Here is a 17,625-nt window from a genome sequence, read left to right as displayed (position 1 = left end):
GCTGACAAAAAATTTTGCATTACACGAAAACAAAAAAATGATGAGAATTTGTGCATTTTAAATACAAAAACCTTCCAAATAAATAGTTCCATATACGTGGTTAAATGACCCACTGACTGATAATTGGTTTATTGACATGATTTGTGTAAATCCAGTGATCAAATGCCATGTGGGTCTCAGTTTTCAGTAATAGTCACATGACTAGTGGCTGGTCTGTGTGTGCAATTCCACAAACCTGGAGGACCTTCTGAACCTATAAGCAGTAGGCTTTTTTTTTTTTTTTTTTAGAAAGGAAACTTTAAATGTAAAAGTGAATAATAAATGTGTGAATAATATGTAATCATGTAATCAATCAAAAAGTAACTGGTCTGATTACGAGTATTTTAAAAATGTAATAACATCTAATTACAAGTACTTCATTTTTGGAATCTGATTATGTAATCCAGATTACATGTAATAGTTACTACCCAGCACTGTCTGCAGATGTATTTGTAGCCTACTTAATTTGGCTATATACCATATCAATTTCATATCCAGCCACGAGGGGGCGGAAAACTATTATATATTTATTATACCAGCCTTTGAACTATAATGATACATTCGGTCATGCATGGCACTGAAAGCACCCAAATGTAAAAATACTTGAAGGTGGATGGGGTGCAACACACCAACATTCATTTCACATGTTTATTTGTTATATATCACATCTGCATGAACCACAAACACACAATATACTTGTAAGTATGTCTATTTATAATAAAATATGAAATAAAAGGCCACTCATGTGTACTTAGAGTACACTTTCATGACTTTTCATGTTTCTTAAAACAGGCAAAAAAATAATAATAATAATAATGCACTTTGTAATAATGTCAAATGAAAAGTTGTAATTTAAAGTACATTTTAAATCATTACGTTTAAATATTATTTTGCTGTGTTGACTAACATAGTACAGCACATGTAAAGTAGTCTATATCTGATTATAAGTTTTCTGAAATTACATTTAAAGTTAATATATTTCGCATGTACTAAATTGCAACCTAATGTGTAATTATAAATATCTAATTTAAATACTACACATGCAAGTTTCAATAGAAATGACATTAAAGTATAATTTAGTTTAAATGTTTGTCAGTACACTCAACAGTACACTTTAATATTTCAGACAAATAGAAATGATTATGAAATTACAAATATAAACTTACTTAAGTGGGTTGAACTCTTAAGTTCAACTAATTGCATTTAATATAAATGTAAACTATAATACGTTTTCATTTAGCAAGTGTCAAGTGTCCAAAAACATTACATAAAGTTAGCACTTAAGTATATTCTTTCTGTAAAAAGCACTCTTTTTAAAGTATACTAAAGTGTACTTCTTTTTCACAAGGGACACCAAAGAAAAAAACAACTTTATTCATAATGATATTCTTACAAAAGGGTGTGGCATTGGTCACATTTCATGCACAGCTTCAACTGATAATCAATCTGTTTATCATCCAAATGATTCCAAATGAGTTCTGTGATTGAAACCTCTCACCATGAACCGCTGTGTTCTACATTTCCTGTCCCCCAGTCTCATGGGGAACAAATAATTAGACTGTGACCTGACTACACACAGTACTTAACCTTTGTTCCCGAGTCAGAGATGAGGGTGATCTCATCTCACTCTTTCTATTATTCAACAGATCCTGTAGCTGGATAGATATAAGGGAACAAGTGAGGCATGTTCACTGTGTTATTAGAGCGATCAGCATATTCATTACCTCAGCAAGATGGCAGAACCTGTGTGAAATCTAGACAAAGAAACTTCACTGAAACAGTGCCACACTGATCTATTTCAGCTGATGAAAACATCACTGGTAAAATGATAAAGCATGGAGATAGTGGAGTATCGAGGTGAAAAAAGCTGAGAATTAAAACTGTGGTTGATAATAAAATCAGATTGTAAACTGAAAATTGTTGTGCTATCAATAATTAGTATATTTTTCTAACCCGTTTGACATTTGCTTTTGACCATGTCGAATCATTTATTTTTGCTCATCTAGAACGACACTATGTTTTGAGAATATTGTAGAATTGACATAAATGAAGACATTTTAAGTGACAAAACAAAAATGGCAAATCTACACGAGTGTCAAATGTTTTATGTAAATATGAAAATGGACTTGCAACAAAATGACTAAAAACAGACCAATAACAAATAAAATGCTTACAAGATCAAGTGACAAAGAAATATATATTTCTAATAGCACCATTCAGAGACAGCAGATGGTGCCACTGAGAATGCATAAATTGCATAAAACCTAATAATAGAAAACAAAAGAAATAGCTTACTGATAGACTTAGAACTACACCCAGCTTTCTAAAGATATATACATTTATAAAATGTTTTTAAAGGGGTCATGACATGGATTTTTGTTTTATTATTTTAATATGTATCTTGCGGTTCACTTATAATGTTAATAAAGTTTATTATTATATTATATTTCATATATATATATATATATAGAGAGAGAGAGAGAGAGAGAGAGAGAGAGAGAGAGAGAGATACATACAGAAAATTGATTATTTTCACCTCATTCTGACCCTCTGTCTGAAATGATCCATTTTTAAGGGGTGGTTCCTTTAAGGCTTGTCAGTAAATGGCCATTGTTCTGATTGGCTAACGTCAATGCATAGGAAACATTATCAACAGCCACTCGCTATTGCACTTGAACAAGTGTTTTGAAAACATTATCCATATAAAACCGTCATTTTCAGACAAAGCATTGTGAAATTATTTACTTTCGGCTTGTGATGCAGCTGCTGTCTATGGAAGCTTGTTTCCGCCATGAAATAAAAAATAAAGGTAATTGCGACTTTTTTTCTCAGAATTGCGAGTTATAAAGTCAGAATTACGTGATATAAACTCGCAATTGCGAGAAAAAGTCAGAATTGTGAGTTTATATCTTGCAATTCTGATTTTTGTCATTTTTTCCCTCGCAATTGTGAGATATAAACTCGCGAGTGTGTTATAATGTCCAATTGAGAGTGAAAAAAGACTGTTTTTCTCAGAATTGCGAGTTTATATCACAATTCTGACTTTATATCTTGCCTTTCTCACAATTACAAGTTTTTATCATGCAATTCTGACTTTATAACTCGTAATTCTGACTTTTTTTCTCAGAATTGAGATATAAACAATTGCGACTTATAGTCAGAATTACGTGATATAAACTCACAATTGCAAGAAAAAGTCAATTTTGAGTTTATATCTTGCAATTATGACTTTAAAAAACGCAATTGCGAGTTTATATCATGCAATTCTGACTTTATAAGTCGCAATTGTTTATATCTCAATTCTGAGAAAAAAAGTCAGAATTACGAGTTATAAAGTCAGAAACGCATGATAAAAACTTCAATTGCGAGAAAGGCAATTCTGACTTTATAACTCACAATTGCGAGTTTAAATCTCGCATTTCTGAGAAAAAAAAAGTCAGAATTGTGTGATGCAAATTCACGATTGCGAGAAAAAGTCAGAATTGTGAGATAAGTCGCAATTACCTTTTTTATTTTTTATTTACTGGCAGAAACAAGGTTCCATTGCTGTCCAATCCAACACAGCTGACTGCTTTATATGACAACAAAAGTTTCTTTGCCAACTTTCCATTACACTGTCTCGTTTACAAAACAAAATGCTCTGAACAAACATAATCCTCAGACGTAATGCGGGCCACCATTAAAATAAAACATCCACTTGTTTCTGATGCTGGGATCCTTCTGAAGTCTGAAAAGAGATGCAAACGAGCCGTTTAAACTAACGCTTAAACTTCCATTTGTCGACAGATTCAAGCGCGTGAAGCATGTATAAGCATCTGTATACTGCATTGAGTGTAGCGTCAGTGATTATAATAGGTTCTGTTTGCTTTTGACGTGACGCTCACATCCAGTGTAGGCAAGTGTCAGCCGTTAAGCAACTGAATGCCAGTGGGCGGGGCCTATGGTGCGATGATGTGTAACTATTCGTCAGCATCTTGCTATGGAGGCAGTCATGCAAATGTATTGGCCCGTGTGTGACCCACTAGCAGAACGAGTTGTTTTTGGAGCTTGATTAAATAAATAAGGAGGATGTTTTAAGCTATGAAACTTGCAGGATGTTTTCATGGTCAAAAGATCAAGGCAAATTTGATTTCTCATGTCATGACCCCTTTAAGAATCAAAATACATTTGAGTCTTTCTTCGGTTTCTGCAGTGTGGTTATAGCTAAATTCAATGTAAAATTGTGGCAGACATCTGGCAGAAAATCCAGCGGCTGGAATCCACGGCCGAATTCCTACCGGTCATTATGATTCATTCGAGAAGTGAGCCACAGAAAGATTCAAATTAATTCAGAGTAGCATCTGCCAGAATCCACAGTCGACGAACACCTAGAGAGCGAGACTTCAGTAGTTCAGGCAAGAAATGCAAAAAAGTCAATGTCTTGTCACAGTTAAGTTTTATTCATTCAACATTTCACATTACAAATATTTAAAAATTATGCATATTGTTATAAATAGTTGGCTGCAAACAATTAAATAACATTAGATTTTTCTTTTTGTTTCACTAGCACTTACAGACCAACTCCTAGAATATGGACAATTTGTATAACATAACTTAATTAGAAAGAAAAATACAAAAATAGGAACTTATAAAGTGAAATGACAATAAAAATTAAGGTGATATCTTAAGTAAAAAAATGCTATTAATAAATACAACAACCTTCCCATACACAGTTAAAAACTATTGAAATTTTGCCATTAAGTAACATCGTTAACAGACAGATATTTAAATATTTATTTTCCTTCAGAAAATGTGAACCATATATTGTGGAGCACAATATAGCAATTAGTAAAAACTAGACACTTTAACATATTAAAAGCTTCACCTCAAAAATATAACAAAAATCTGATCAAAATTATAAAAATTAATTATACATTCCAATTAAAAATATACCAATAAACAGCTAAATACATTGTTGACCTAATAATTACAATGCAATCAATCACAGTAGCTTGAAATAAACAAAATAAGCAAATGAGCACAAAACCTTTAATGTTTTAAAAATAACTTCAATTATTTATATTAGTACAAATAGTTGGATTTCTTTTCTTTTTTACAAACACCAGCATGAAAAGGATTACAATAACAGTAGAAAATGACTGTGAAAAACATATTAACATCTTCTTTAAATGTCGGCAATTAAAAATGGCATTAAAGAATTACATTGCAAAGAGTCTTTATCTGGAAAAAGTTCAAAAAAAGTATTGCACATAACAACTCCAAGTTAACTTGCAACATTTACCACATTCAAGTCTTAAGTTCCCCTTCCTCCAAACGGGTTTCGATTAACTTCCGACAGACAGTGGGGATGAAGTTCTCAAGTCTTTTCGACAGCGTACTATAGAAGATGCTTTCGTCCTGCACTGCAAATTCATCTAATGACGTTTAGAGTTCTGTGTGTGTGTGTGTGTGTCCTATCGATACTGGATAATGTGGAATAACATGGGAAGGGTGCAGGGTGTGGGGTGGCCTTAAATCAAAGCTTTAGAAACATCTGGTGCACAACCACAACAATTAATTTCAATAGCTAATTCATGTACGTGTTTTTTTTTATTATTATTATTCTCGTCATGCATGCTAAGGATTACAATAGGAACTAGTTGGCAGTTCAAGGATATATATTTTCAAATGTTAAAATACCTAGACATCAAACATCCATTCTCGGGATACGAGGATCAGCCTAAACATGAACCAGATTTAGCATTCTCCTTATATTATAGTTTATATATCTTTTAGCCATTTTGCGCAATATTAACATGAACGACAACGTGTTCTTACCATGCTGCTGTCAGATCATTTCCAAATCTAGGTTTGCCATTAAAATCTAGTGTACAAGAGCAAGACACTTTGATCTCTCCTCCGCAGATTTGTCGCGTCAACACAAGTGCGTGCTTTAGTTGTAAAGATTCCTCAGCACTGAAATGTATAAAAAGCATAATTGAAAATAATATATATTAAATTCACTCGACCTCTTTTTTTCTTGTTTCTCTTAAAATGAAAATTTCCATATATGCAGATCTCTCAGTAACAAAAGTACAAAAGCTACCTTTCACAATGTGAAAAATTGAGGTATTGCAAAAAGGAGTTTTTTTTTCCATTTGTGAAAAATGTGCCTAAAATGACTGTTGAAAAAAAAGTATTTAGAAAAGTAGTGCATAATAAATGTTTATATGTGCATGACAAAATAATTTAGCTAGAAAACACTGTACCAAAAATCAGCAGGCCATGTATAAAATAATCATCTTTTTTTTTTTTGCCATCTCGTCAACAGCAAATTCTTCAAAAAGTGTTTAACTTCGAAAATGTTCAACCACCACACCCAGCAGCTCGAGTGACGGTGCTGAACGGGTCTACGAGGACGCCGTCGTCAAGTTTCTCACTAGTGTATCAATTGATCACTAACTCCCTGACTTTTGCGCTTTACGGTTTCGATAAATTGGAATTTCCTGATGCCTGGCGTACTCCTCGCATGCGTCTCCTTCGGCCAGTTTTCACTAGTGTTACTAGGACTTTAACTGCATGCTGATCGATTCAAGGCCAATCTTTGGTTTGCTGGAGCCCATCTGGTCTTTATACTGAATGGGATGAGGACTGGGTTGGGTTTGGGGGGCAAAAAAACAATCAACCAAAATGAAATCTGCAGGGCAAAAGAAAGGAAACATCCATGGTTTTTGCTAGCTACTACACAGCCATCTTTGGTTCCCTAATGTCGGAAAGTAAAACCTCTTATGGTGAGCGTTGGATGAGTGGACTACCTTCAGTTATGCTTTACACTCAGGCTGAGCGGGCACGGGTGCTGTACCTTGTTCGATCTGTCTTCTCTCCCTTCCTGACTGCTGTTCTGCTTGTACGTACACCTCTTTTCAGGGCTTCTGGGGGCTGGGGAAAGGCTTACGAGACACATATTGCGAGTTAAAAATGAAAACGAAGGCTTGCCGCGAAAAGCCTGAGAGAACGACGGCAACGAAATCAAGTTCCTTGCGTTCGAACCAGCTTGCAGGCAGACTACTGCAACTTTAACAACATACATTCCCCACTAGGATGCTGAATCTCCAATTCAAATCAGGAAGTGACAGAGCAGATTTTCTCAATGTGCTATTTGCTGATGTCATTTCCTTTTCTGTGGTCCTGGGGGGAAAGGATGAGACCAGCTTGATTTTTTTTTCTCTCTCTCTCTATATATATATTCGACTTAAACTAGCAGCTAAGCTTGAGGTATTAGTTTTCTTGCATGTCACAATGGAGATCAAATCCAGACAGCTGTTGTGGAATCGGTTGTTTTCATCAGGAAACATTAAAGATTAGCATGGTCTTAAAGTATACAAAAAAAAAAAAAAGAAAAAAAAAAAAGAGCGTTGAGAGAATTCGCTTCTTCTGTTTCTCAAATCCCAAGCTTTGGTTAACAACTCAGATCTTAGACCACACATCTGCACTCTGGCTAGCAAAGAAATAAGTGCACTCTTCCCGCACCTTTTCTTTTCGCGTTTGCTCCTTTGCCTTTTCGATTAAATTAAAAATAGGACGTAATACTTCCAATCGCAATGTTAACAAAAAGCCAATTCTAAAGTCATGCAGATACTTACTGACAAATTATACTAATACTCAATATATTCACATCTCTGTGCACTTGAAAATGAAATATAATGGAGTTATAAAAAAATAGAGAGATGGATTAGACATTTTCTTTTTCTTCCTGAATCTTTTTTTTTGGATACACATCCACTTTTTTTAATATATTAAATGACAAATTAAAATCATATATATATTTTTTTGTTTGTTTGTCTTTTTTTTTAAATTAAACTAAAAAGGAACCAGCAACAGAAAAGTGCATTTATTTAGATGATGATTTTGCGACTCCTCCTAGCCTACTCTTAGCCTTCTCTCTCTCTTCTCCTGGCCTACCAGCTTTAGTTCCAGCGGAAGGAGATGTGGCGAGGTCTGTCGCCGCCTTCCTTAACCAGGGGCTTGTGGAACTCCCGGCCGGCGCGCGAGTGGATAGCCGCCCAGCAGTATTCACAGTAATACTGGAGACAGGTCACGTTAGCGCAGAAGAAAGGGGCGAACTTGCCTCCGCAGCGAGTCCCCTGACATTCATCGCACAGCTGGTCATCCAAGACGTATGGCTTCACTTCCACCTGGATCGAGAGAGATCAGCAGACTGTTACATACATGTGTGCCCTTCCTATGAAACGCTTGCAGCGTGTGTATTATTTTATTCAAATATTTGCTTATTTTTGCAGACTTGTGTGTGTTTTTTCATTGTGACATTATTTCCATGATAATTATGGACATTTTCCAATCAAGTTGTTTGTAATCACCATTATTCTCAATATAAACTGTCACTACAGCAGAGAGTAAATATTGTTATATTGTTTAAAATTAAAGCTTAGAGCTAAGTCCAAAACCGTGTTTAAATTGTTTGTGAGGCTCGTTGGATCAATGCCATGTCACGGTAGGGGAGTGTGCATGTGTATTTTTTGTGGAAGTCAGTACTGACCCGTTTATCAATTTCTCCATGCTGCAGTTGTACAAAACGAGCACTGATAGCAGCAATGTAGCTCTGCTGATTAGAGAAGGCGACCCGCCCTGCTCCCTTGGGGTACTTTAGTTCTGGGTCTGTGTCGATGCCTGCATAGCACACGCCACCATACAGCCTGTCCATGATCATCGCCAGTTCCACTGTCAGAAAGACAACATGATACTTAATGGTTAATGTTCAAAAATAAACCAAACAGGCTATATAATTAGTATACTTCCTTAATACTGAAATAAAACGAAAACTCCCCATAATTTTTAGTAGTTTTGGGTAAGCTACTATAAAAGTGTAGCCTGCCAAGCTACAAACTATTAGCAAGTGGTTAAGAGACAGTTTAGGTACACTACAAGATATTAATAGGAAATTATTTAAAGAGCAGTATTTAAATATGCTACACAATTTATCAAGAGTGTGGTCAGTAATGACAGTGATGACTTTTACTATATATATATATATATATATATATATATATATATATATATATATATATATATACACACACACACACACACACACACACAGTCAAACCAAAATTTATTCAGACACCTTGAACATTTCATTCATTAATTCAGTTTATTCACTATAGTTAAAAAAAAAAAAAAAAAGGTAATAAAATATGACAAGATCTCAGAGTTAAACTGTGTCTGAAAAAATAATCTTAGTTATGTCAGATAACACTTAAGCAAAACATGGTCAGGTCAAAGTGTCTGAATAATTTTTGGCTCCAAATTTTTATCAAATGTACTGGTAGTCCACTGTATGAAGAAATTTGGGTATAATTTGTCACAGTTTACTTTATTTTGCTATTCTCACTTACATAAATTAACTATAGTGTCCTGCACCCACTAGTAAAAATATATCAAAATTAATTATTGGTTTGACTGTGTATGTATGTATGTATGTATGTATGTGTATATATATATATATATATATATATATATATATATATATATATATATATATATATATATATATATATATATATATATATATATATATATATATATATGAAATAGATACTGTTCTTTTGAACATTCTATTCATCAAAGAATCCTAAAAAAATATTATGGTTTCCAAAAAATATTAAGCAGAACAACTGTTTTCAACATTGATAAAAATAATAAATGTTTCTTGAGCATCAAATCATCATATTAGAATGATTTCTGAAGGATCATGTGACTCTGAAGACTGGAGTAATGCTTTGATCACAGGAATAAGTTAATATTATATTAATTTAATGTATATAATATAATGTAAAATATTGAAATATATTAAACGTTAAATTTATAAACAGTTATTTTAAATTTGAATATTACACAATACTTTTTATAATAGTATTTTTTATTTCAATAATCATTTCTCCTGTATTTTTGATCAAACAAATGCAGCCTTGCTGAGCACTAGAGACTTATTTCAAAAAACACCAAACTTTCAATCCAATAAAGCTAAAAACATCCAAACTTGAACAGCAGTATTTAACTAAATGATTTCACTAAACATTACAACACAACAAAGATCAGTAAAATGTCATGAGGCGACCTTTGGGAACATTTTGTAGTCAGTGAATTCTGCTGGTAAGGATCAGGTTTGGTTACGCTGTGTCATTGGCTTACTGTGTAGATTGGTAAGCATTACTACAGCAGAGGTGAGTTTCCTAATAATTTACATAAAAGACATTTTGCTAAAGAGGAAGATGCCATCATTTGTGATTCTCTCCGCTTGCAGCCACAAGTGCATGTGTGCCATAATTACCAATTTTTGGGGGCAATATTTACAGGTATAGCTATAAAAAAGGTAGAGGGAGCCACTAAAATAGTCACTGAATTCAATTCTAGGGGAGCTGGATTGATTTATTTTGGCACAAATGAAATCCTGGCTACTCAAAAACAGCATGTTAGTGATTATGCATTTAATGTCATACAGAAATTACACTATTTATGAAAAACAAACAAACAAACAAAAAAATGTCCATACCTGCACGAAGTGGGCGTGGCACTCCACCCACAAATATGGTCTTCCTGGGGTCTAGGGGCTGTGATCCATCCATCACAAAGTCACTATCATTAAGATTCCACGGGCGAATCTGGACCTGTTACAAAACCACATCAACAAAAAAAATTTGAAAAAATAATCAACAGAGAAAATCCACTGAGAAAAAATATCAGCTTTTATAAGGACAATATAACACCTGTTTTGAAAATGTAGCTGTTTAAGACCAAAAAAAATAAAAAGTGAGGTGCAGTAGTGCAATTCATCCTTACAGGTTTGTCTTTAATGGTGGGGCTGGAAACGCATAAGTAGAGCTTTCCGTCCTCCTCGATGCAGGCATCGATAAGGGCTTGAACAGAGCTCTCATCTTGAAACAAGAGGAAAGCATAACCTTTGGGAAAAATGCATTTTAGAGTTAGTAAGCTGCAGGAAAGGCAGAAGTACTAAATTTGACAAAATAAAAAATAAAAAAAGAGGACACCAAAACCACTCCAGTATTTTAACATTATCGATAGCACAAACTTAAAGGGATTGGTCACCCAAAAATCTAAATTGTGACATCAATTACTCACCCTCATGTCGTTCCCAACCCATAAGACATTTATTAGTCTTTGAAACACAAATAAAGACTATTTTAATGCGAGATTTCTGTCCTTCCATTGAAAGTCAATTCCACCAAAACATTCAAACATTATAAAGTTATTACAGATATTGTAAAAAATAATCCATATAAATCAAGCTGTTTAATCCAAGTCTTCTGAAGAGACATGATTGTTTTATATGTTGAACAGATTTAAATTAGGCTTTTATTCACATATAATTCATATATTCACTGTTCATGATATAAAGTGATTGTGTCTCTTAAGAAGACTTCTCCGCTCGTATGAAATCTTCATATGGATTTACAAGTGAAACAGACATTTAGTGGAGGGACAGAAACCTGTCAGGTCTCTATAAAAATTAGAGCTGGCTAAAAAAAAATATTGATTTCTCAAATATTAAACGATTCTAATTTTGAAGAACCGATATCGATTCTTAAATCCCAAGGAACGATCTTTTAGTCTGTTGTTTTCAGTTGATAATTGAACAAAGGTTTGTGTCGCGCCTCCCATCCAATAAATCGCAATAAGCTTTGTGCTTTGTTACTTCTGATATGAGACAGCCTCAGCTTTCTGTCAATTTTATTACGAAATACAAACAAATACTGTTTTGGTGCTTTTTAATGTGGCGCGACAGATCGCTGTAGTGCAGCTCAGTTCAAGCGGCACATGAACGGATCATCTCTTCCTCTTTACTACTAGTTACAGCACAAAATAAACATGAATGAGCATCAGAAGGAATGTTGAAAGATACAGTACAACTGACCAAAATCCATATCACGTCTCATGTAATCGCTCAGAGTCTGAAATGCAGAAAGACGTCAATAAAACAGCTTGTAAACATTAGGCCTATGTCACGTAATGTTACATTTACCTCAGAAAAGCCATTCAAAACTTGTTTGTCAGCTAGAAAAATTAACAGAGGAGCATTTTGATAAATATATGAACTATATTGCGTATTCATTGTATTTTTACTTACACTGTTGTTCAATATTAAATGTGTTTGAATAAATTTCTCATGTTTTTTATGACAGCCACCATTTTAATGTTTAATTAAAAACATTAATAGAAACATAATTGTCATTAAAAATTTATCATTAAGTTTGTTATTATATATACACTTCCTTTAAATGCAAGTAGCCTACAAATCAGTTCATTTTAACCTTTAATATTATAGTGATGTAGCAACTACAATTCGTTAACAGATATTTTCTTTCCCTTTGAGGAAATTTGCCATGTACTGTACCTGATAGGAAAAATAACCTGAATCAAACTGAAACAGAATCAAATCGCAAGCTTGTGAATCGAAATCAAATCAAATCGTGAAATTTGTGTCAATGCCCAGCCCTATTAAAGGCACAATATGTAATTTTCGCTGCTTGAGGTTGCTTATTCAAAACAAAGGCGTAGCTTGATGATGCCTTGATTTTGCGGAATCATGGGAGGTGTTGTCTTCACGTCTACAGCCGGCGGAAAAGAATTCCAAATTTTCTTGGAAACATTTGGGATAATATAAGTACACAAGTCAACAAAATATATTACACTGTTCTAGTGGTTTTTGGATATTTTAATAAAAAAATTTACATATTGGGCCTTTAAAATATCTTGTGTTTCGAACCAAAGTGTAATGACATGAGGGTGAGTAATTGATGACAAGAATTTTCATTTTTGGGTGAACTGTCCCTTCAATTAAATACCGAAATGCTGTCATGGTGATCAAGCCAGCAGCAACTAAAACACTGGTATGTGCCTATTAATGACCGTTTCTCTCATATGGTGTCAGTGAGAGCAAAAGCTTTTAACATGGACACATCTCTCCCAGTGCCAAACTCTTAGCTCACCTTTCGGGGGGAAGTATGACTTGCTCTCTGCTTTGTGAGGCCAGTCAACAAACAGGTGGCCAAAGCGGCGAAAACTAGCGGTAATCTCATCTAGAAAAGATAATATTGCAGATAAGAGCAAGCAAAGAGTTCCAACGCTAACAAAGAACCTTGAAACCTGTTTTTGTTTTTATAAGCAGCAGAGTAGAGGTCACCCTAAACGTGTGTAATACCTTCGTCTATGTCAGGGGGGAGGCCACCCACAAAGACTTTGCGAGAATAGCGCTCCACCCTCTCTCCGTTCTGGTGAGGGAAGCAGTGGGGGGAACCGAGGCCAGGCAGGCTCTGATCGGCTCTCTCCTCATCTGGGAAGCCATCTTCCATCGGGAACAGGGATGAGTGTCCTGAAGAGGGGGGGGGGAAGCAGGAATTATTATCTGTGCCTTGCTTGGTGCATCTCAAGTGTTACAATATCCGTGCACCACAGAGTAAAATGAATTCCACTGCCGGATTATTCTGAGCCCGAGAAACACTAAGACAGACAATTGCATCATCTGGGTTGTGCAATTTTGAAAGCGTAGGGATTTCTGAATTATGGCTACTGTGGTCCTGTAATCAAGCAAATTATAGCCCACAGTTTCAGTCCAATGATAAAGCAGGTCATTTTCATATTCTACACAGAGAGCGGTGTAAAAAGGAAGGATGTGTACACTATCGTTCAAACGTTTGGGGTCGGTAAGGTCGGCATGTCCCTTATGCTCACCAAGGATGTGCTTATTTAATCAAAAATACAGTAAAAATTGTGATATTGTAAAACATTATTACAATTTAAAGTCTATTTTTATATAAACATTTTAATGAAAATTATTCCTGTGATCAAAGCTGAATTTTCAGCAGCAATTACTCCAGTCTTCAGTCAGTGTCACATAATTTCGTGCTCAAAAATCATTCGATATTATTCGATGTTGAAAACAGTTGTGCTGCTAAATATTTTTGTGGAAACCATAATCATTTCTTTTAGGGCTGTACGATATATCAAAACATTGCAAATGTACATATCGCGATATGCATATCGGCTTGCGAAATCTGAATGATTGTAACAGGCTACTTCAAAAAGTTGCGAAAAGTCGAAGTTTTAGTTCGACGCATATAGCAGAGAATAGACGGCATTCGGAGTAGGGATGTTGACAATTAATTGATGATCGATTAATTGTCGATAATACATTTAATCAATAAAATGTATCGATCATCGATTAAGCATGTTCATGCGTGTACATGCTGCTCAACCGCGAAGCATGTAAAGCAGACACAAGGAAAAATTAAGCGAGCGCGCCGGAGTTATGTTTGGGACCATTTTACAGCTAGAGTTACACCTTCATCATGACTAAGTTTGCGTGTACTTTTGCAGCCTTTTGTTTTGTGCAAATATAAGTTGTAATATTGTGTTTATTTTGTGTAGGCCCATCTATATCTGATTTATCTCATATAGGATGCATTTGATTAAGAATTAACGCTGTAGTAAAAAGTGTGCTGGTCATCTTCAGCTTCAGCGCATGCAGCTCAAACAGCAATGCACAGCTAATAATGACTATGATTGGGACTGTCATATTACATAACATTATAAAGAGAACAATATTGTAATAAAACATTGTAAATTATTTGGGTTTAACTTATTTGCTGTTTAGTTGTTTCATCGGGTTGCTCCAGGAAGAGTGCGTCCACAACATGACTCACATTGTGACTAGCACGTGTTAGTTCAAGTTCACTTGTACATTTGCGTCATTTTGTGCAGATATAATTTGTAATATTATGTTTATTTTGTATATATCTGATAAATCTCATATATGATGCATTACTTTGAGTTAAATAACGTGCTAACAAAGTGCTCCAGTTTACCGGTGTTCATTCAGCGCTTCAGCACGCGGCTCGCACAGCTCAAACAGCAATGCACGACTAATAATAACTATGATTGGGACTGTCATATTACATAACATTGAGAACACTATTTTAATAAATTTTTGTGAATTCTTTGGGTTTAGTTGCCTTTTTAAGCACGTTGTTCCAGGAAGAGCGCACCCGCTCAGGAGTACATTCTGACAAGCACGCATCTGAGGCGGCGTTGTTGACACGTTGTATTAGTCGTTATATTTGATTATCAAATAAGTAATTTAATAAATGATCAAATCACATCAACTCATTTTACAATCCTACTAGCCCTTTATTTAGATTAAAAACCCTTCTCATTCATTTGGTGAGGAACATGGCGTTTTGAGCAACATACCCTGTCATGCGGTTGACTGTATGCCACTGCAGTAAACGCATATTGCAGTATTAAGGCTAACGATTAATTGATTATTTGATTAACGATTAAACAACGATCGATCATGGGAATTTGTGTAAATTGACATCCCTAATTCGGAATAATAAAACGGACCTTCCCAAAAACTCTTCTCTGGATTCACAAATGCTTCATAAACATCAGATTTGATAGTTAAACGTGACTTGAATAGCTCTATTTGTAAAGAATTAATCATTCTAGAATCATTGGGGTGATTTTGTAGGTGAGTGAATACGGACAGAAAATAATGAACAAATTACATATCGAATATCGCATTAACAAGATATCGCACATCACATTTTTCTTCAATATCGTGCAACCCTAATTTCTTTCAGGATTCTTTGATGAATAGAAAGTAAATAAAAAATAAATAAACAGCATTTATTTGAAATGGCAATCTTTATAGCATTATAAATGACTTTACTGACATTATCTATTTAATGAATCCTTGCTATATACAAGTATTCATTTCTTTAAAAAAACAAAACAAATTTTGAACAGATGTTTGTTTACTTTATAATGCCTTAAGCACACAAAATTAAATCAGATTAACATTTAAGGTTCAATTTACATACTTCACACTATATTAGTTATGAACAAACTAGATTCCTGAACCGAAAACAAATTTATCTTTAAAATATTTGTGCAAACATAGGATGGAATGTTTATTGGCCAAATTTATGCTAAAGAATAAGCTGTGCATTACAGATTTGAATGGAGTTTTAGGTACTCTGCTTTGCATCTTGCTTATAAAACGCATTTCTACAACTAAGAGAATATTTGTCAAAATGTGTTAATGTAAGTGTTAATGGCTAGTGTGTGGTCAAGTAGCTCTGCACTAAAGCTTCAGTATGAACACAGACTGAGGGGTGGAGGATGTAGTATTAGTGCTCTGGCTCAAGCCACTCCAGCAAATTTCCTCCTGACGTGACAGAACACAGGCCTGAGCTGATTTACAAGACTTTATGTAAGGGACTTAGTCACAACTGTGGCCTGGATGGGTGGGTGGGTGGGGGTGTGTGTGTGTGTGTGAGGGTGTGTGTGTGGTTGCACAGACCACAGAAAAGCCCCAATCAAATTTACTCTTCACCAAAAAAATCTCCAGAGTACAGCAGGAAAGAGGAACAATCGATACACACATGGAAATGAAGGCTGCACGTGTACATGCAAACAATTAACAATGCCCCAAAACATTTCATGCAGATGCTGGATTATTCCACCGATAATTATGATCGTTTGAAAGTCTTTCATTTTGCTCATTTGGATTTGTTAAAAGTTTTGTTTACCTCGTCGCCTCCCATAATTCCTTGCTGCATGTAAAATAAGATGATCACACGTGAAGTAACACATCCCCAATGAAAATGTGAAGTCTTTAACTAAACTATAAAAATGAACTATGCTTTTTATATCAAACCTGATGGTATCAATTTCATGTTTTAAACTAATGTATTGAAAAGTATGTGCCATTTTAGATATTGAGTTTGGTTATTAATTTGGATGATTATAATGGAAATCTTGCAAAAATAACAATTTACAGTTTGTTGGCCAAGACTCAAACTAAACCGTGTAACTAAACTGTCTAGATTCTCTTGGCTCAGTGACTCAGAGAAGATTGGACAAATGTATTTTTTAAGGAAGCACTTGTGTGATTCAGCCTATCTGTCCAAAGCATTACTAACAAAAATGATAAAAAAAGATATCATGCTCATTACATCCAAAAAACAGGCTTGACTGAGATTTTTGCACAACAATAAAAGATAATACACGCCTACATGATATATAACTATACATTAAATATACATACTAACATCCTTCAATTGTCTACATTATAAATATTTGCATTACCTCATGTCTCAAATGCATGTCTCAAACGTGCCCTTCAGCTAAAAGGGCACGTCCTAGGAGCAAATCAAATAACCGCATAATGAACCAGTAAGACAAAGTGCTCCGAACTAAACCTATTTCAGTGCTTCCTAGACACAAACATGCTGACTATTTCAACGAACAGCTTGTTGGGTCTGTCCAGCCCACCCTTCTGCTTGAGCCACAAGCACACTAAACCAATAAAATATATGTACATACCATTTATGGGCAAGGGGCTGTCTCCTCCTGGATGGGTGAATCCGAGGCGACCTTTGAGAGAGGAGGGCATAAATCAACTGACTTACAACACATTTGTATCCACACGTGGTTTGTATTAATACCCAGGAGAGTAACAGGTCTCTAGTTTCCAAGATTATGCACCCACTTGAATATACGTTATTT

The 17,625-nt window shown here is 34.8% G+C and overlaps 1 protein-coding gene across 4 annotated transcripts in view; it reads right to left on the bottom strand.

The window, feature by feature from the left end:
• Nucleotides 1-4,457: 4,457 nt before the first annotated feature.
• cpeb4b (cytoplasmic polyadenylation element binding protein 4b) overlaps nucleotides 4,458-17,625 on the bottom strand; it is a 34,664-nt gene continuing 21,496 nt past the window's right edge. The window contains exons 4-12 of one of the 4 annotated variants that reach the window (XM_051877583.1): nucleotides 17,443-17,493; nucleotides 16,647-16,670; nucleotides 13,256-13,426; nucleotides 13,044-13,133; nucleotides 10,876-10,994; nucleotides 10,589-10,703; nucleotides 8,576-8,757; nucleotides 7,981-8,213; nucleotides 4,458-5,994 (exon numbers count right to left, since the gene is read on the bottom strand). In XM_051877583.1, coding sequence (XP_051733543.1) covers nucleotides 7,986-8,213; nucleotides 8,576-8,757; nucleotides 10,589-10,703; nucleotides 10,876-10,994; nucleotides 13,044-13,133; nucleotides 13,256-13,426; nucleotides 16,647-16,670; nucleotides 17,443-17,493 — 980 coding nt within the window. In that variant the 3' untranslated portion in view covers nucleotides 4,458-5,994; nucleotides 7,981-7,985. Of the gene's footprint in view, nucleotides 8,214-8,575; nucleotides 8,758-10,588; nucleotides 10,704-10,875; nucleotides 10,995-13,043; nucleotides 13,134-13,255; nucleotides 13,427-16,646; nucleotides 16,671-17,442; nucleotides 17,494-17,625 lie in introns of all 4 variants that reach the window. The other 3 variants (XM_051877582.1, XM_051877584.1, XM_051877585.1) reach the window with 3 other exon arrangements.

The sequence above is a fragment of the Ctenopharyngodon idella genome, chromosome 21 (assembly GCF_019924925.1).
Source record: "Ctenopharyngodon idella isolate HZGC_01 chromosome 21, HZGC01, whole genome shotgun sequence".
NCBI lineage: Eukaryota > Metazoa > Chordata > Actinopteri > Cypriniformes > Xenocyprididae > Ctenopharyngodon > Ctenopharyngodon idella.
This window is presented reverse-complemented; position numbering and strand designations above follow the sequence as displayed.